Source organism: Drosophila albomicans, chromosome 2R, assembly GCF_009650485.2.
Source record: "Drosophila albomicans strain 15112-1751.03 chromosome 2R, ASM965048v2, whole genome shotgun sequence".
Classification (NCBI taxonomy): Eukaryota; Metazoa; Arthropoda; class Insecta; order Diptera; family Drosophilidae; genus Drosophila; species Drosophila albomicans.
In genome coordinates, this window is record NC_047631.2 from 12,730,802 (window position 1) to 12,746,068 (window position 15,267).

Below are 15,267 nucleotides of genomic sequence, written 5' to 3' on the forward strand. Positions count from 1 at the left end.
ATTTCTAGAGCCAGGTGCGGGGTTTGGAGCCGAAGAGTATTATACAGATAACATGGAAATTGCAAATTCTTTTTGTAATAGAAAGATTCCAAAATATCAATTAATTAATTTTGCGATAGCGAGAATGCTTGGGCTTTAATTACCTGCAACGACGGCTTATTGAAGACTTATTTTTATTATAAAAAGGCTGTGGTTTTCGGTAAATACTCAGTCTAAAATTTCTTAACACACCATCAATATGAAGTATTCTTTAGAGGTACTACAGCTAGTACTAGTCCTAGCACCTTTATCCACAGCTAAGTTGATGGAACCTGAAATTCCTGCCTTCATTAAAACAATGAAGGAAATGCACCAAGGACCACCAAGGCAGCCGACCACCAAGGATTCCCATGTTGAGACTCGCTGGATCACGCAAAAGCTGGACAACTTTGATGAGGCCAATAATAAAACTTGGCAAAACGTAAGAATAAATAATAAATAAAATAACCTTTAAAACTAAAATCATAGAGAACACTATATTCAGCGCATTCTGATTAACGAGCACAACTTCGTGGAGGGATCCCCGATATTCATTTATCTTGGTGGCGAATGGAGAATACAACCTGGAGATATAGGATCAGTACATCTGGCAGACATTGCAAAGGAACACAAGGGCACCATTCTCACCACAGAACATCGATTCTTTGGCGAGAGTATCCCCATTAAGTACGATAACTCACACTCTTTCCTAATTCTAGGAATAATTAACCCCTTAACGCTCGTTTTAGACCCCTGTCCTCAGAAAACTTGAGCAAGTATCAAAATGTTAAGCAAGCTTTGGCCGATGTGGTGAATGTTATTAAGGTACTTAAGGAGGAGGACAAGTACAAGGATTCGAAGGTCGTCGTTCAAGGATGTTCCTACTCTGCAACCATGGCAACTTGGCTTAAGAAATTGTATCCCGATGTTATTGTGGGCAGTTGGGCATCCAGTGCTCCCCTTGAAGCCAAGGTTAACTTTAGAGGTGTGTAAATTAATCATAAAAATATATAAATATTCACATTCATGTGGGTATTTTTTAGATTTTATGAAAGTTGTTGGAGAAGCCTACAGGCAGCTGGGAGGAGACTATTGCTACGATATTATTGACAATGCCACCTCATATTATGAAAACTTGTTCTATAATGGAGAGGGTGCTCAGGCTAAGAAAGAATTAAACCTCTGCAGTAACTTTGACGAGGACGACGAAAGAGATCAGTGGCAATATTTTAGCACTGTTGCGAACGTTTTCGCCAACATCGCTCAATACCAGAAGTATGTATTTATAAGTCTTATTCTACCTAATTTCTTCTATAAGTTCTTCATCTTCTTGTAGACCCGAGCACTATGACTTGGCCCAATACTGTTCCGTTCTTCGTAGCTTCAGTGACAACGATTATATAGCTTTATCTAAATTTGTGCAATGGCGTCTCGGATATCCGGCTTGTGTCAACACCAGATACCAAGGAACTGTTAACTACTACTTGTGGGAAAAGGACAACTATGATGGCACTGGTCTAGCTTGGACGTTCCAGACATGCAGTGAATTTGGTTGGTTCCAGTCCTCTGGTAGTCGCAATCAACCATTTGGATCTAATTCCCAGTCACCCTTTACACGGATATTTGTGAGGATGTTTTCGGATCTAACTACTCTGAGGCAAATATTCGCAAACTAATCAGGGAGACAAATGATGAGTTTGGAGGTATCGAAAAAGTTGACGGCGTTTATTTTACTCAAGGTGGTTTAGATCCATGGGCTAAGGTTGGAGCCGGGTTGGCACAAGGAGCAACCATTTATCCACAAGCTTCTCACTGCTCTGATCTGGGCTCAATTGGCGCCTCTGACAGTGCAGCCTTGCGTGCCTCTAAAGAGCGTATTGCAGAGCTTATTCGCGAGTGGCTTGCATAAAAACGAAAAAAAAAGTAAAAAAAAAAAAAAAAGAATTGGATTGGATCAAAATGAATTCTTTCTTATTCACACACAATAGTCTGCACTATTCTGCGTCGTTATCAGACGTATATTAATCTCAATATAATATTATTACGCACATATATATATATATATATATCCCTATAAAACTATCAATAAAAATTGCACCCAACATCGAAAGTGTTTTTCTTCATAGCAAATATTTGGGGCTACCTAATAATAATAACAAATTTATTCGATGAACTTGTAGCAATGAGTAAGCAATAAAGTTAGCAAAGATTCTAGGGCCGCTTATAAGAAGCTGAAGACCCGAGATACACCCCTTCGACTTGGTATACTCGCTGTCGGTAGGATAGAATGATATTATAACTTTGTGCCTCCAGGAAATGTATGTAACAGACAGAAGGACACATCTCCAACCATATAACCCTTTTGGTCAGCGTCAACAGCCGAGACGTTATAGCTATGTCCGTCTATCCATATGAAACATTGGGTCTCACAGACTATAAGAGATTGACCTGTAATTTTGTTTGTCACAATTTGTTGCAGACAGAATTATGTTATTATTATTATTGCAGATCAAGTTTATTTCAAACGCAAACTTCCGGCCCCCACAAATCGACAAAATCGAATAAATAGCGTTATTTTGAAGCTAGAGCGATTTTTGGTACATACAATAATAGCTATAGATTAGATAGATATGCCATCAGATCAAAATTGTAGAAATACTTTTGTATTTGCAAAAACGCATACTAACTAGGGGTTTTAGTTGCCTTGGCTGACAATCTGGTATATTTTGTACTTTATCATTTATTTTGAATGCAGTACTATATCAAGATATCAAATACAGCCTCTTGTATATTTTTAGCACAATCGACTGTAGCTTTCTCACTTTTTTTTTATAAGCTTAAACAAAAAACAAGCACTAAACTTTATCAATTTTATTTCATTTGAACAAAGAAACCTCATTAAAATAATAATATTTATATTGAAGTGCAACTTGGCAAAGCTGAGACAAATTTGTTAGGTATTATATTACGCTTTTAAAAGCATTCATTTGCAATCGATTTCAATAACCCAAATTGTCATTTGCTTACATTGAAGTGAAGGTCCTAAGCGACCGATTATATTTCTTTGAATTATTTTCTGTAACATAACTTTTGTTGAAATATGAAAGAACAAATACCAAAAAAAATGTATTAAATATAGCTGATAGCAGTTGATTTCAACAATTGACAACTCCATTTAATAAAATGGGAGACGGTTGAGGGCCGATAAAGCTGTAAACATTTATATAAGTAAATCTAAATTATTTGAAGATTTCTTCAAAAATGATTAAATATTGATTACTAAAATAATAATAATAATAATAATAATAATAATAATAATAATAATAATAATAAATAACAATATATATTACAAATATTATTGCTATTTTCTTTAGTTAATTGGGTCGTTTGGAACTTAAGAGTTTTGTTTTGATAACTTGGAAATTGCAAATTCTTTTTGTAATAGAAATATTCCAAAATATCAATCAATTTATTTGTGTTACTTATGATTGCGAGAATGCTTGGGCTTTATTACTTAAAACGACAGCTTATCGAAGACTTATTGTTATTATAAATAGGCTGCGGTTTGAGTAAATATTCAGTCTAAAGTTTCTTAACACACCAACAAAATGAAGTTTTCTTTAGTGATATTACAGCTAGTATTAGTGCTAGCACCTTTCGCCTCCACAGTTAGTTTAAGGGAACCTGAAATTCCTGCCTTCATTAAAACATTGAAGGAAATGCACCAAGGGCCACCAAGGCATCCGACTACCAGGAAATCCCATGTTAAGACTCGCTGGATCACCCAGAAACTGGACAACTTTGATAAAGCTAATAATGAGACTTGGCAAGACGTAAGATTGAATAATTAATCATTAAACCAACAGAACTAAAATCCCGGTAAAAAATATATTCAGCGCATTCTGATTAACGAGCGCCACTTCGTGGAGGGTTCCCCGATATTCATTTACCTCGGTGGCGAATGGGTAATACAACCTGGAGATATAGAAAATGTACATCTGGCAGACATCGCAAAGGAACACAAGGGCACCATTCTCACCACAGAACATCGATTCTTTGGCGAAAGTATCCCCATTAAGTACGATAACTCACACTCTTTCCTAATTCTAGGAATAATTAACCCGCTCGTTTTAGACCCCTGTCCTCAGAAAACTTGAGCAAGTATCAAAATGTTAAGCAAGCTTTGGCCGATGTGGTGAATGTTATTGAGGTACTTAAGGAGGAGGACAAGTACAAGGATTCGAAGGTCGTCGTTCAAGGATGTTCCTACTCTGCAACCATGGCAACTTGGCTTAAGAAATTGTATCCCGATGTTATTGTGGGCAGTTGGGCATCCAGTGCTCCCCTTGAAGCCAAGGTTAACTTTAGAGGTGTGTAAATTAATCATAAAAATATATATACTATTCACATTCATGTGGGTATTTTTTAGATTTTATGAAAGTTGTTGGAGAAGCCTACAGGCAGCTGGGAGGAGACTATTGCTACGATATTATTGACAATGCCACCTCATATTATGAAAACTTGTTCTATAATGGCGAGGGTGCTCAGGCTAAGAAAGAATTAAATCTCTGCAGTGATTTTGACGAGAATGACGAAAGAGATCAGTGGCAATACTTTAGCACTGTTGCGAATATTTTCGCCAACATCGCTCAATACCAGAGGTAACAATAGGTATTTTTGCTACCCAATTTTTTCCAACGATTATTTCCTTCTTTCAGACCTGAAAACAATGATTTGGCCAAGTACTGTACGAATCTTCGTAACTTCAGCGATAATGATTATGAAGCTTTGTCTAAATTTGTGCAATGGCGACTTGAAAATCCGGAGTGTGTCAGCACTAAATACCAGGACGCTGTCGATTACTATTTGTGGTCGAAGGACAACTATGATGGCGATGGTCTAGCTTGGACGTTCCAGACATGCAGTGAATTTGGTTGGTTCCAGTCCTCTGGTAGTCGCAATCAACCATTTGGATCTAATTTCCCAGTCACCCTTTACACTGATATTTGTGAGGATGTTTTCGGATCTAACTACTCTGAGACAAATATTCGCAAGCTAATCAGGGAGACAAATGATGAGTTTGGAGGTATCGAAAACGTTGAGGGCGTTTATTTTACTCAAGGTGGTTTAGATCCATGGGCCAAGGTTGGAGCCGGCTTGGCACAAGCAGCCACCATTTATCCACAAGCTTCTCACTGCTCTGATCTGGGCTCAATTGGCGCCTCTGACAGTGCAGCCTTGCGTGCCTCTAAAGAGCGTATTGCAGAGCTTATTCGCGAGTGGCTTGCATAAAAACGAAAAAAAAGTATAAAAAAAAGAATTGGATTGGATCAAAATGAATTCTTTCTTATTCACACACAATAGTCTGCACGACGTCGTTGTCAGACGTATATTAATCTCAATATAATATTATTACGCACATATATATATCCCTATAAAACTATCATCAAAAATTGCACCCAACATCGAAAGTGTTTTTCTTTATAGCAAATATTTGGGACTATATAATAATAATAACAAATTTATTCGATGAACTTGTAGCAATGAGTAAGCAATAAAGTTAGCAAAGATTCTAGGGCCGCTTATAAGAAGCTGAAGACCCTTCGACTTGGTATACCCGCTGTCTATAGGATAGAATGATATTATAACTTTGTGCCTCCAGGAAATGTATGTAACAGACAGAAGGACACATCTCCAACCATATAACCCTTTTGGTCAGCGTCAACAGCCAAGACGTTATAGCTATGTCCGTCTATCCATATGAAACATTGGATCTCACAGACTATAAGAGATTGACCTGTAATTTTGTTTGTCACAATTTGTTGCAGACAGAATTATGTTATTATTATCATTGCATTGCAGATCAAGTTTATTTCAAACGCAAACTTCCGCCCCCACAAATCGAATAAATAGCGTTATTTTGAAGCTAGAGCGATTTTTGGTACATACAATAATAGCTATAGATTAGATAGATATGCCATCAGATCAAAATTGTAGAAATACTTTTGTTTTTGCAAAAACGCATACTAACTAGGGGTTTTAGTTGCTTTGGCTGACAATCTGGTATATTTTGTACTGTATGATATAATATATTTTGAATGTAGTACTATATCAATATATCAAATACAGCCTCTAGTATATTTTTAGCACAATCGACTGTAGCTTTCTCACTTGTTTTTTATAAGCATAAACAAAAAACAAACAAACACTAAACTTTATCTATTTTATTTCTTTTGAACAAAGTAACCTCATTAAAATAATAATATTTATATTAAAGTGCAACTTGCCAAAGCTGAGACAAATTTGTTAGGTATTATATTACGCTTTTACAAGCATTCATTTGCAATCGATTTCAATAACCCAAATTGTCATTTGCTTACATTGAAGTGAAGGTCCTAAGCGACCGATTATATTTCTTTGAATTATTTTCTGTAACATAACTTTTGTTGAAATATGAAAGAACAAATACCAAAAAAAAATTTATTAAATATAGCTGATAGCAGTTGATTTCAATAATTGACAACTCCATTTAATAAAATGGGAGACGGTTGAGGGCCGATAAAGCTGTAAACTTTTATATAAGTAAATCTAAATTATTTAAAGATTTCTTCAAAAATGATTAAATATTGATTACTAAAATAATAAATAATAATAATAAATAAGAATATATATTACAAATATTATTGCTACTTTCTTTAGTTAATTGGGTCGTTTGGAGCTTAATAGTTTTGTTTCAGATAACATGGAAATTGCAAATTCTTTTTGTAATAGAAATATTCCAAAATATCAATCAATTTATTTGTGTTACTTATGATTGCGAGAATGCTTGGGCTTTAATTACTTAAAACGACGGCTTATCGAAGACTTATTTTTATTATAAATAGGCTGCGGTTTTGAGTAAATATTCAGTCTAAAGTTTCTTAACACACCAACAAAATGAAGTTTTCTTTAGTGATATTACAGCTAGTATTAGTGCTAGCACCTTTCGCCTCCTCAGTTAGTTTAAGAGAACCTGAAATTCCTGCCTTCATTAAAACATTGAAGGAAATGCACCAAGGGCCACCAAGGCATCCGACTACAAGGAAATCCCATGTTAAGACTCGCTGGATCACCCAAAAGCTGGACAACTTTGATGAGACCAATAATAAGACTTGGCAAAACGTAAGATTGAATAATTAACCATTTAACCAACAGAACTAAAATCCCACAAAAAATTATATTCAGCGTATTCTGATAAACGAGCGCCACTTCGTGGAGGGATCCCCGATATTCATTTATCTCGGTGGCGAATGGGTAATAGAACCTGCAGATATAGGATCAGTACATCTGGCAGACATCGCAAAGGCACACAAGGGCACCATTCTCACCACAGAACATCGATTCTATGGCGAGAGTATCCCAATTAAGTACGCTAACTCAAACTCTTTCCTAGTTCTAGCAATAATTAACCCCTTATCGCTCCTTTTAGACCCCTGTCCACAGAAAACCTTAGCAGGTATCAAAATGTGAAGCAAGCTTTGGCCGATGTGGTGAATGTTATTAAGGTACTTAAGGAGGAGGACAAGTACAAGGATTCGAAGGTCGTCGTTCAAGGATGTTCCTACTCTGCAACCATGGCAACGTGGCTCAAGAAATTGTATCCCGATGTCATTGTAGGCAGTTGGGCATCCAGTGCTCCCCTTGAAGCCAAGGTTAACTTTAGAGGTGTGTAAATTAATCATATAATCATATATATATTCATGTGGGTAATTTTCAGAATATATGAAAGTTGTTGGGGAAGCCTACAGAGAACTGGGAGGAGACCATTGCTACAACATCATTGACAATGCCACCTCTTATTATGAAAACTTGTTCTATAACGGTAAGGGTGCTCAGGCTAAGAAAGAATTAAATCTCTGCAGTGATTTTGACGAGGACGATGAAAGAGATCAGTGGCAATACTTTAGCACTGTTGCGAATACTTTCGGAAACCTCGCTCAATACCAGAAGTAACTATAGGTGTTTTAACCACCCAATTTTCTCTAACGGTTATTTTCTCTTTAGTCCTCAAAACAAAGACTTGTCCAACTACTGTTCGAATCTTCGTAACTTCAGTGATAATGATTATGAAGCTTTGTCTAAATTTGTGCAATGGCGACTTGAAAATCCGAAATGTGTCAACACCAAATACCAAGACTCTGTCGATTACTACTTGTGGTCGAAGGACGACTACGACGGCGAGGATCTGGCTTGGATGTTCCAGACATGCAATGAATTTGGCTGGTTCCAGTCCTCTGGTAGTCGTAATCAACCATTTGGTACTAATTTCCCAGTCACCCTTTACACTGATATTTGTGAGGATGTTTTCGGATCCAACTACTCTGAGGCAAATATTCGCAAGCTAATCAGGGAGACAAATTATGAGTTTGGAGGTATTGAAAACGTTGAGGGCGTTTATTTTACTCAGGGTGGTTTAGATCCCTGGGCCAGGGTTGGAGCCGGCTTGGCACAAGCAGCCACCATTTATCCACAAGCTTCTCACTGCTCTGATCTGGGCTCAATTGGTGCCTCTGACAGTGCAGCCTTGCGCGCCTCTAAGGAGCGTATTGCAGAGCTTATTCGCGAGTGGCTTGCATAAGATCGAAAAAAAAGTAAAAAAAAAAAAAGAATTGGATGTGAATCTTATTCACACACAATAGTCTGCACGACGTCGTTGTCAGACGTATATTAATCTCAATATTATATTATTACGCACTTTATATATATATATATATGCCCATAAATCTGTCATCAAAAATTGCACCCAACATCAAGTGTTTTTTTATAGTAAATATTTGGGGCTACATAATATTAACAAATTTATTCGTGAAACTTGTAGCAATGAGTAAGCAAAGACTCTAGGGCCGCGTGGAAGCTGAAGTCCCGATACAGCCCTTCGACTTTTTATACCCGCTATCCATAGGGTAGAAGGATATTATAATTTTGTGCCTCCAGGAAATGTATGTAACAGACAGAAGGTCACATCTCCGACCCTATAAAGTATATATACTCTTGATCCGCGTCAACTCCCGTGACGATATAGCCATATAGCCAAAATAAAATTTTTTGCCTGATATGCATTGGGTTGACAAGCTTACTTACAAATCAAAAATTTTTCATGTAATAGAAAGTTTTGACACCCTTTATGAGAAAATACTATCTATAAAAAACATCAATTGAACAAATGGTGTTTTATATGATTGCAAAAGTAGTTTAAGCTATACATAATATTTAGCTTACATGTATGTATTTGCTGGTCTATAATTAAAATGAAAATTACTGAAGATAAGTAGGAAATACACTAGGGAAGGTGTGACAAGTTGGAGAGTATGTCATGGTAACTGTCGGTTGGATCATAGATTAAGATAGCCCGATGAGAGACAAGAAATTGGTACACCCAATGAATAGCACTAAATTCTAAAACGTGTCGAGCATACGAAGAGGTGACGAAAGCGATCGACTGCGGCTACTTAAAGACATTTGCTACGATTTCGAAAATGTCATAAATCTTATGGACAACGAAAATCAAGACGCGCATGATAATGACGCTTGGGGAATCAAATCGAATCTTGTGGCTCACAAATGAAATAAACAATGCCATACAATTTGTTTATAAATGGCATAAAATACAATTAATGAAATACTCTCATATCATTTAAAATGTAACTGGTACAATTTTGTGGAGGCCTCAACGATTTCCGTTAGCAGAGGGAGAGGCAAAGAAATACCAAAGTGTTGAGTTCGCTTTTGTTTTACGCGGTCAAATTATTTTGGTATGCGCCAACGACATGAAGAGTAAATACTTTTGCAGTCCGAATTGTGTTTCTCACACACTGCGATAATTTTTGAGCAATTTTATTGAAAAAAAGGGAAATAAAAATTCTTGCAATTTGTAAAATATTTTCAAAATAATTTAAAACTAGTCTAGAATGACAAATAATTTATAACAAAAGTGTTCAACTTATTTATAATCCTTATAATTTGTTGTTTTCAGCAGATCAGTTGAGAAATAAAAGCAGCCGCGAAAAGAATCACAACCAAATACTTATTGGCATGGCAAAATGCCAAAAAGGAATTAGTCAACAGCGAGAGCTGAGCCTGAGAACCAAACAATAAAACTGAGAAACAAACAAGAGGAGACAAACCAAATTACTTCGCGGCGAGCGCGAATAACAAATCAAAATCAGTGACAAAATGATTTAGGAACCAAGCGAAAATGTTCACACGAAGCCCAGCAGCCCCAGCCAGAGTCCCACCATCAGCCAGAAATCACCACAAAATCGAATCAAACAGAAAGAGAAAAGGTAAAAGGTGAGAGAGAGAGAGAGACAAAGTTTATATTGCATCCTTTTGGCTGAGAATTTCTTGTGGCTTTAGACAGTGTCATTGTTGTGATAAAGATCAAAATGTGTAAATCATGACAAAAGCTGCTCGGGCGATCCCAAAGACCGCGCAATGCATAAACAAGTAGTCGAGCAAATGGATACAAGACCATCGAACACTTGCATAAATCTGCCAGCTGCCAATTCTGCTGACTCCTCTGCTGTCAGCCGTGCAGCGTCGCCGTCGAGTTCTCCACATTGTCATAGACCTTCACCATGTCCGTGTCCGCCTTAAGGGCCTTGAGGAACTCCACATAGCGTTGCAATTGTGCCACTGGCAACTTTACCAACGAATCTCGCGCACATTGCCCAACCTCGGAGCGAAGAGGCTTGTAGCCACATAGCCTAAGTCTGGCTGTAACCTTTGCTAAGTCCGATGGTTGGCAATTGAAGCACAGCTTTCCCTCAGCCATGTTGATTACCTTACAGTCCTGCGCCTTGCAACGCTGTGCATCTAACTTCAATGACGCCAAATCGATGGGCGTTTGACAAGTCACAAGGGCATGGATGAGACCAGTGGGCTTGAATAGATTACGCTCGATCTGAACGTTACGAAAGCGTGATTTATGTTGACGCAACAGCGGCGATAAGCGATGCTTAAGTGCAGCCAAATCATTGGTTCGCACCTGACACACTAATGCCGCCTGCTGTCCATTGTAATTTATATGCAAAACGCAATTCTGTTTCTTGACCGTCGACTTCTGAAATGGACACGAAATTGATCGATCTAATTGATCAGTGAAATCTCCGATTGGATTCAATTGTCCGTTGCGCCTAGCAATAAATTTACGAATATTTCCTTTGGTTGGTGGTACCACAACATCTGTTAATTCAAAATCCAAATCCAATCCATTACGCTTCTCTGGATCAAAACTACATGATATCGAATGTGGCATGGGAGTACTAGCAGATTTGTGCGGCGTTAGATTGGCCACAATATGCGGCAACTTGGCCGGTGTGCTTATGGGCATTATTAACATATGACTGGAAAAATCCATTCTAATACCAAATCAATTTTGTCAACTTAAAATGCTGGACACGTTTCTAATTGAATTCAAGTAACAAAAAGAGAAAAGTTACACTGATTTCAGCTAACAAGTCTAAATAGGAACTATTTTTCCAAATTTATAAAGAAAATATAAGGCAGTGCTTTCGGTAGAAGTTAGTTTAAACTAAATGATAATATAGAAAATCGTTAGCTTACCGTATCAGCTGCAGTTAAATTGATGCCCAATCCGCCAGCTCGCGTTGAGAGCAAAAAAACAAAAATATCGGCACGAGTTTGGAAATCGGCAACCATATCACGACGTGCAGATATCTTACTGGAACCATCCAAACGCATATATCGATGCTTGCGATGCCACATGTATTCCTGAAAATAAGAATTAGAATACAATAATATGTGCACCTCAGCAATTTCAGTAAATACACACACCTCAAGTAGATCAATCATTTTCGTCATTTGTGAATAGATGAGCACTCGATGACCCTCGGCCTTAAGGCGTGTGAGTAGACTATCGAGCACAAACAGCTTGCCAGCATCTGTGATAAGTGTCTCCTTGTCGGGCACCACAATCGATGACCAACCATTACGCGGCTTGCACAGTGCCAAGCCCGTCGTGACCAGTTCTTTGCCCAAACTATTTTCACATTGCAGATGTCGTATGTGGGTCCAGGCGGCAGCACGACTTTCACAACTATCAAATGAATATCAACAGAGATTAACAGATGCCTTTAGCATTGGTGATTCAGGTGGGAGTACTCACTATAAATGCCTATCCACAGCCTGCACACGCTGACCCAGTCCATAGAGGAATCGTGGCATTTGCAGAGCTTCGCATTTGTAGATCTGAGGCTTGCGTGGACGATATGGAAACTCGGGCAGTAAATGCAGTGTAGTCACTTTAACATCGCTCTTCGTATTCGATTTGGTTTGCACCTCAACAGATTCAATCTCCATATCGGTCTCTGATTTCACTTGTGGCTGTCCATTGGCGTCGACGAGCTCCTCGATAAGCGTTGCCTTCTGTTTAAGTATCTTCGAGCGTGTTACTCGATGCTCAATAGTCTCCTGCATGTTGACAGTCAGATAATCTCCAAAAGCATAAACGCTGCTCTGCCCTGATGTCTGTCATAAGCAAATATAAATTAATTGCTTTATTTCCCATATACAAATTTCCATAACGTACCACTGCAGTAAAGATGAATTTCCTTAGCACACTATCTGTGAGCAAATAATCCGGCACAAGTTTACGCTCAAGTGTTGGCTCCAACAGCTGATAGCGCGTGGCAGGTTGATGTGGCCACCATTGACGACGATAGGAGAGCAACGGCTGCTTGGCAAGCACGCGACGATAGTGCAACAGACTTTTAAATAAAATGCAATTTATTTAATGTTACAAATTAGTTTAAATTCGCATACTTACAAAGCAATGAGGCCATGCCATGTGACATCTTCCATGTCGGACGGGGATAAATCACAGAAGCGACTGAAACCAAAGCAGCTGTTCACATGGACATCCTCAAAAAGTGAAGACTGCATATGCGCCGCCTTAAATATATTAAAACTGCAAACAAAGCCCAGTTTAGCATTGATATAAGTTAATTTTCAAAGGGGCAACTCACCGATTATAGAGCAAATGTCTGCGACTGGGCAGCGCAGTGTTTAACAATCCGTCGTTGAAGACCAAACGAGGTAGCACAAACTCAGCACAACGCATGCTAAATGGACTCCGGGCATCGCGTCGTTCAAAGAGCTCGGGATGATTGCACACCTTGCGGAACTGCATGACCAGATTCATGAGATTCGACGTAAAGTTTCGATCCAGAATAGCGCCATCCGATGCTGCCGATGCCGTCGAGCCACCACTCGCCAAATGCAATAGATCCTCGATGCGTATCTTTTGCTTAAGAGCACGATACAAGAGTTTTTGGCGTATGGTTAGCGGACAATAGACCATAATCTCAATCTTATCGGACAACTCGTTCTCCACATCCTTCTTGATGCGACGCAGCATAAACGGCTTCAAAATCATGTGCAGGCGTGAAATTTGTTTCTCATCGATGCCCGTTTTGTTCTCTGCATGCGATTCAATGTCCTTGGAAAACCATTCGTTAAACTCATCATGCGAATCAAAGAGAGTTGGCATAATGAAATGCAGCAGCGCCCAAAGCTCCGCCATGCTATTCTGTATGGGCGTGCCACTGAGCAGCAAACGATTGCGACAATTGAAAGCTAGTAGCAGCTTCCAACGTTGCGAGGCGGCACTCTTGATAGCCTGCGCCTCATCCAGCACCATATACTGCCATTTGATGCGATTGAAGTATTTGTAATCACTGACCACCAGCTGATACGACGTGATCACCACATGAAAACTGGCCTCGCGTGTATGCAGATGCTTTTGCTCCCAAAACTGTCGCAGGATCTTGCGTTCGTTGGGCGAACCCCAATAGGGCACAACATTAAAATCAGGCACAAAGCGTGCCATCTCCTGCTGCCAATTGTGCAGTGTCGATGCTGGCGAGATGACCAGAAACGGGCCCCAGACGCCATAGTGCTCGGCAATGTGACAGAGAAACGCGATTGATTGCACAGTCTTGCCCAAGCCCATCTCATCAGCCAGTATGCCACTGATGCCCTGATCGTAGATATTTGCCAGCCATGTCATTCCCTTGATCTGATAACCCTTTAGTGTGCCCTTGAACATCTTGGGCTGTGGCAGATCTTTCATCTGCTCAGTGACCGCTGGCTGCGATTGCTCCAGTTCCTGCAGTTGCTCCAGCATCTGTTCCTTCTTAAAGGGTACATCAAATGCACGCGTTTTGTCCAAATCACGCTGCAGTGCAGCCTCTGCATTCGCCTGCGCCAGCTGCTTCATTTCACCAGCATCGTAATCATCGTGCACAGCCAGTCGAGCATTGTGCTCCTCGTCTAGCTGGCTGAGAATGCGCAACTGATCCTCCTCCGTGCCCTGGCCCAGTTTCTTGGACATGAAGTGAGCATAAAGCTCTGTTTGTGTAATGAGAAAGTTTAGCTTTCGCTGCTGTCGCTTCACCTCAATCAGTTCCACATCCTGTTTGCGTTGCTCTTCCGCCTCACGCTCCTGCTTGCGACGTTGATCACGTTCCACGCGCTCATAGCGCTTCCAATACGTGAGCATTTCACGTGTCAGCCGCTTGGCTCGCCACACTGTCTCCTTCATGATGCGCTGCGAGTTGAGCGCACGTTGCCTCACCACCTTGGCACACATGCCTGCCACACGCTTGCAATTCGATAGCATCTCTTTGTGATTGTTGCCCTTGATGCGTTGCATTCGAGCGCATTCCTTCTTTGACATAATCTGCCAGATACGACGACGTCGTGCCGCCAGCACTTCGGGATTTTTTCGACGTCGACGCACACGAGTCACCTGGCCATCGGTAGCGCCCACAACATCCACTTCCTCCTCGATTTCCTCATCCTCTTCCGGATAATCCAATGCCAAATTAGCCAGCTCTCGCTTGTAATCCACCTCACCATTATCCTCGTCATCGTCATCGTTGCCAACCAATGTATCGCCAAAACTGTACTTGCCCAGATCCGAAGGGTGCACCTCGCCCGACTCCGGAGAGTCCATTGCAGTACGCTTCTTACGACCACGACGCCGCTGCTTGGGCGGCTTAGGTCCGGCCTGGGCCTCTGCCAGGCGTGCCATGAGTATCTCTTGCTTGGTGCGACGCCGCCGCTTGCGCACGCCAACTGTGGCCTGTTGTCGCTCCGCGTAGACATCGTGGTTGGACAGCAAACCGCTGCCATAATAAGCATATTGAGCATTCTATAAGCAAACGGAAATAATAGATTAACTGATAA

The 15,267-nt window shown here is 39.9% G+C and overlaps 5 protein-coding genes across 5 annotated transcripts in view; 3 read left to right on the forward strand and 2 right to left on the reverse strand.

The window, feature by feature from the left end:
- The window catches only part of LOC117575931 (chromatin-remodeling ATPase INO80), a 52,430-nt gene that overhangs the window by 36,301 nt on the left and 862 nt on the right, over positions 1-15,267 (reverse strand). Inside the window, 6 exon segments of the mRNA XM_052007812.1 lie at positions 11,623-11,790; positions 11,854-12,115; positions 12,185-12,546; positions 12,608-12,785; positions 12,845-12,985; positions 13,044-15,232. Of these exon segments, the coding sequence (XP_051863772.1) occupies positions 11,623-11,790; positions 11,854-12,115; positions 12,185-12,546; positions 12,608-12,785; positions 12,845-12,985; positions 13,044-15,232 (3,300 nt within the window).
- On the forward strand, positions 203-5,481 carry LOC117575933 (putative serine protease K12H4.7). The gene is given in 7 exon segments (XM_034260392.2): positions 203-460; positions 524-705; positions 768-1,003; positions 1,062-1,293; positions 1,355-1,611; positions 1,614-1,941; positions 5,325-5,481. Coding segments are annotated over 6 exon segments (1,443 nt in total). The 5' UTR covers positions 203-238; the 3' UTR covers positions 1,928-1,941; positions 5,325-5,481.
- LOC117575932 (thymus-specific serine protease-like) lies at positions 3,618-5,481 on the forward strand. Its single transcript, XM_034260391.2, has 5 exons — positions 3,618-3,851; positions 3,915-4,096; positions 4,153-4,388; positions 4,448-4,679; positions 4,737-5,481. The coding sequence occupies exons 1-5, from the start codon at positions 3,627-3,629 to the stop codon at positions 5,308-5,310; spliced, it is 1,449 nt and encodes a 482-aa protein (XP_034116282.2). The 5' UTR covers positions 3,618-3,626; the 3' UTR covers positions 5,311-5,481.
- Positions 6,925-8,804, forward strand: LOC117575938 (thymus-specific serine protease-like). The gene is made up of 5 exons (XM_034260399.2): positions 6,925-7,179; positions 7,243-7,424; positions 7,487-7,722; positions 7,775-8,006; positions 8,062-8,804. The coding sequence occupies exons 1-5, from the start codon at positions 6,955-6,957 to the stop codon at positions 8,633-8,635; spliced, it is 1,449 nt and encodes a 482-aa protein (XP_034116290.2). The 5' UTR covers positions 6,925-6,954; the 3' UTR covers positions 8,636-8,804.
- Positions 10,352-11,525, reverse strand: LOC117575939 (uncharacterized). The gene has a single exon (XM_034260400.2). It carries the CDS (start codon positions 11,414-11,416, stop codon positions 10,583-10,585), a length of 834 nt encoding a protein of 277 aa, XP_034116291.2. The 5' UTR covers positions 11,417-11,525; the 3' UTR covers positions 10,352-10,582.

Bases quoted from the DNA above. Each gene is read 5' to 3' on its own strand.
- LOC117575938 (XM_034260399.2), top strand. From the start codon at position 6,955: ATGAAGTTTTCTTTAGTGATATTACAGCTAGTATTAGTGCTAGCACCT. The intron at 7,180-7,242 runs GTAAGATTGAAT...AATTATATTCAG, and splicing joins ATAATAAGACTTGGCAAAAC to CGTATTCTGATAAACGAGCG. The intron at 7,723-7,774 runs GTGTGTAAATTA...GGTAATTTTCAG, and splicing joins AGCCAAGGTTAACTTTAGAG to AATATATGAAAGTTGTTGGG.
- LOC117575932 (XM_034260391.2), top strand. From the start codon at position 3,627: ATGAAGTTTTCTTTAGTGATATTACAGCTAGTATTAGTGCTAGCACCT. The intron at 4,389-4,447 runs GTGTGTAAATTA...GGTATTTTTTAG, and splicing joins AGCCAAGGTTAACTTTAGAG to ATTTTATGAAAGTTGTTGGA. The intron at 4,680-4,736 runs GTAACAATAGGT...TCCTTCTTTCAG, and splicing joins AACATCGCTCAATACCAGAG to ACCTGAAAACAATGATTTGG.
- LOC117575939 (XM_034260400.2), bottom strand. From the start codon at position 11,416: ATGGATTTTTCCAGTCATATGTTAATAATGCCCATAAGCACACCGGCC.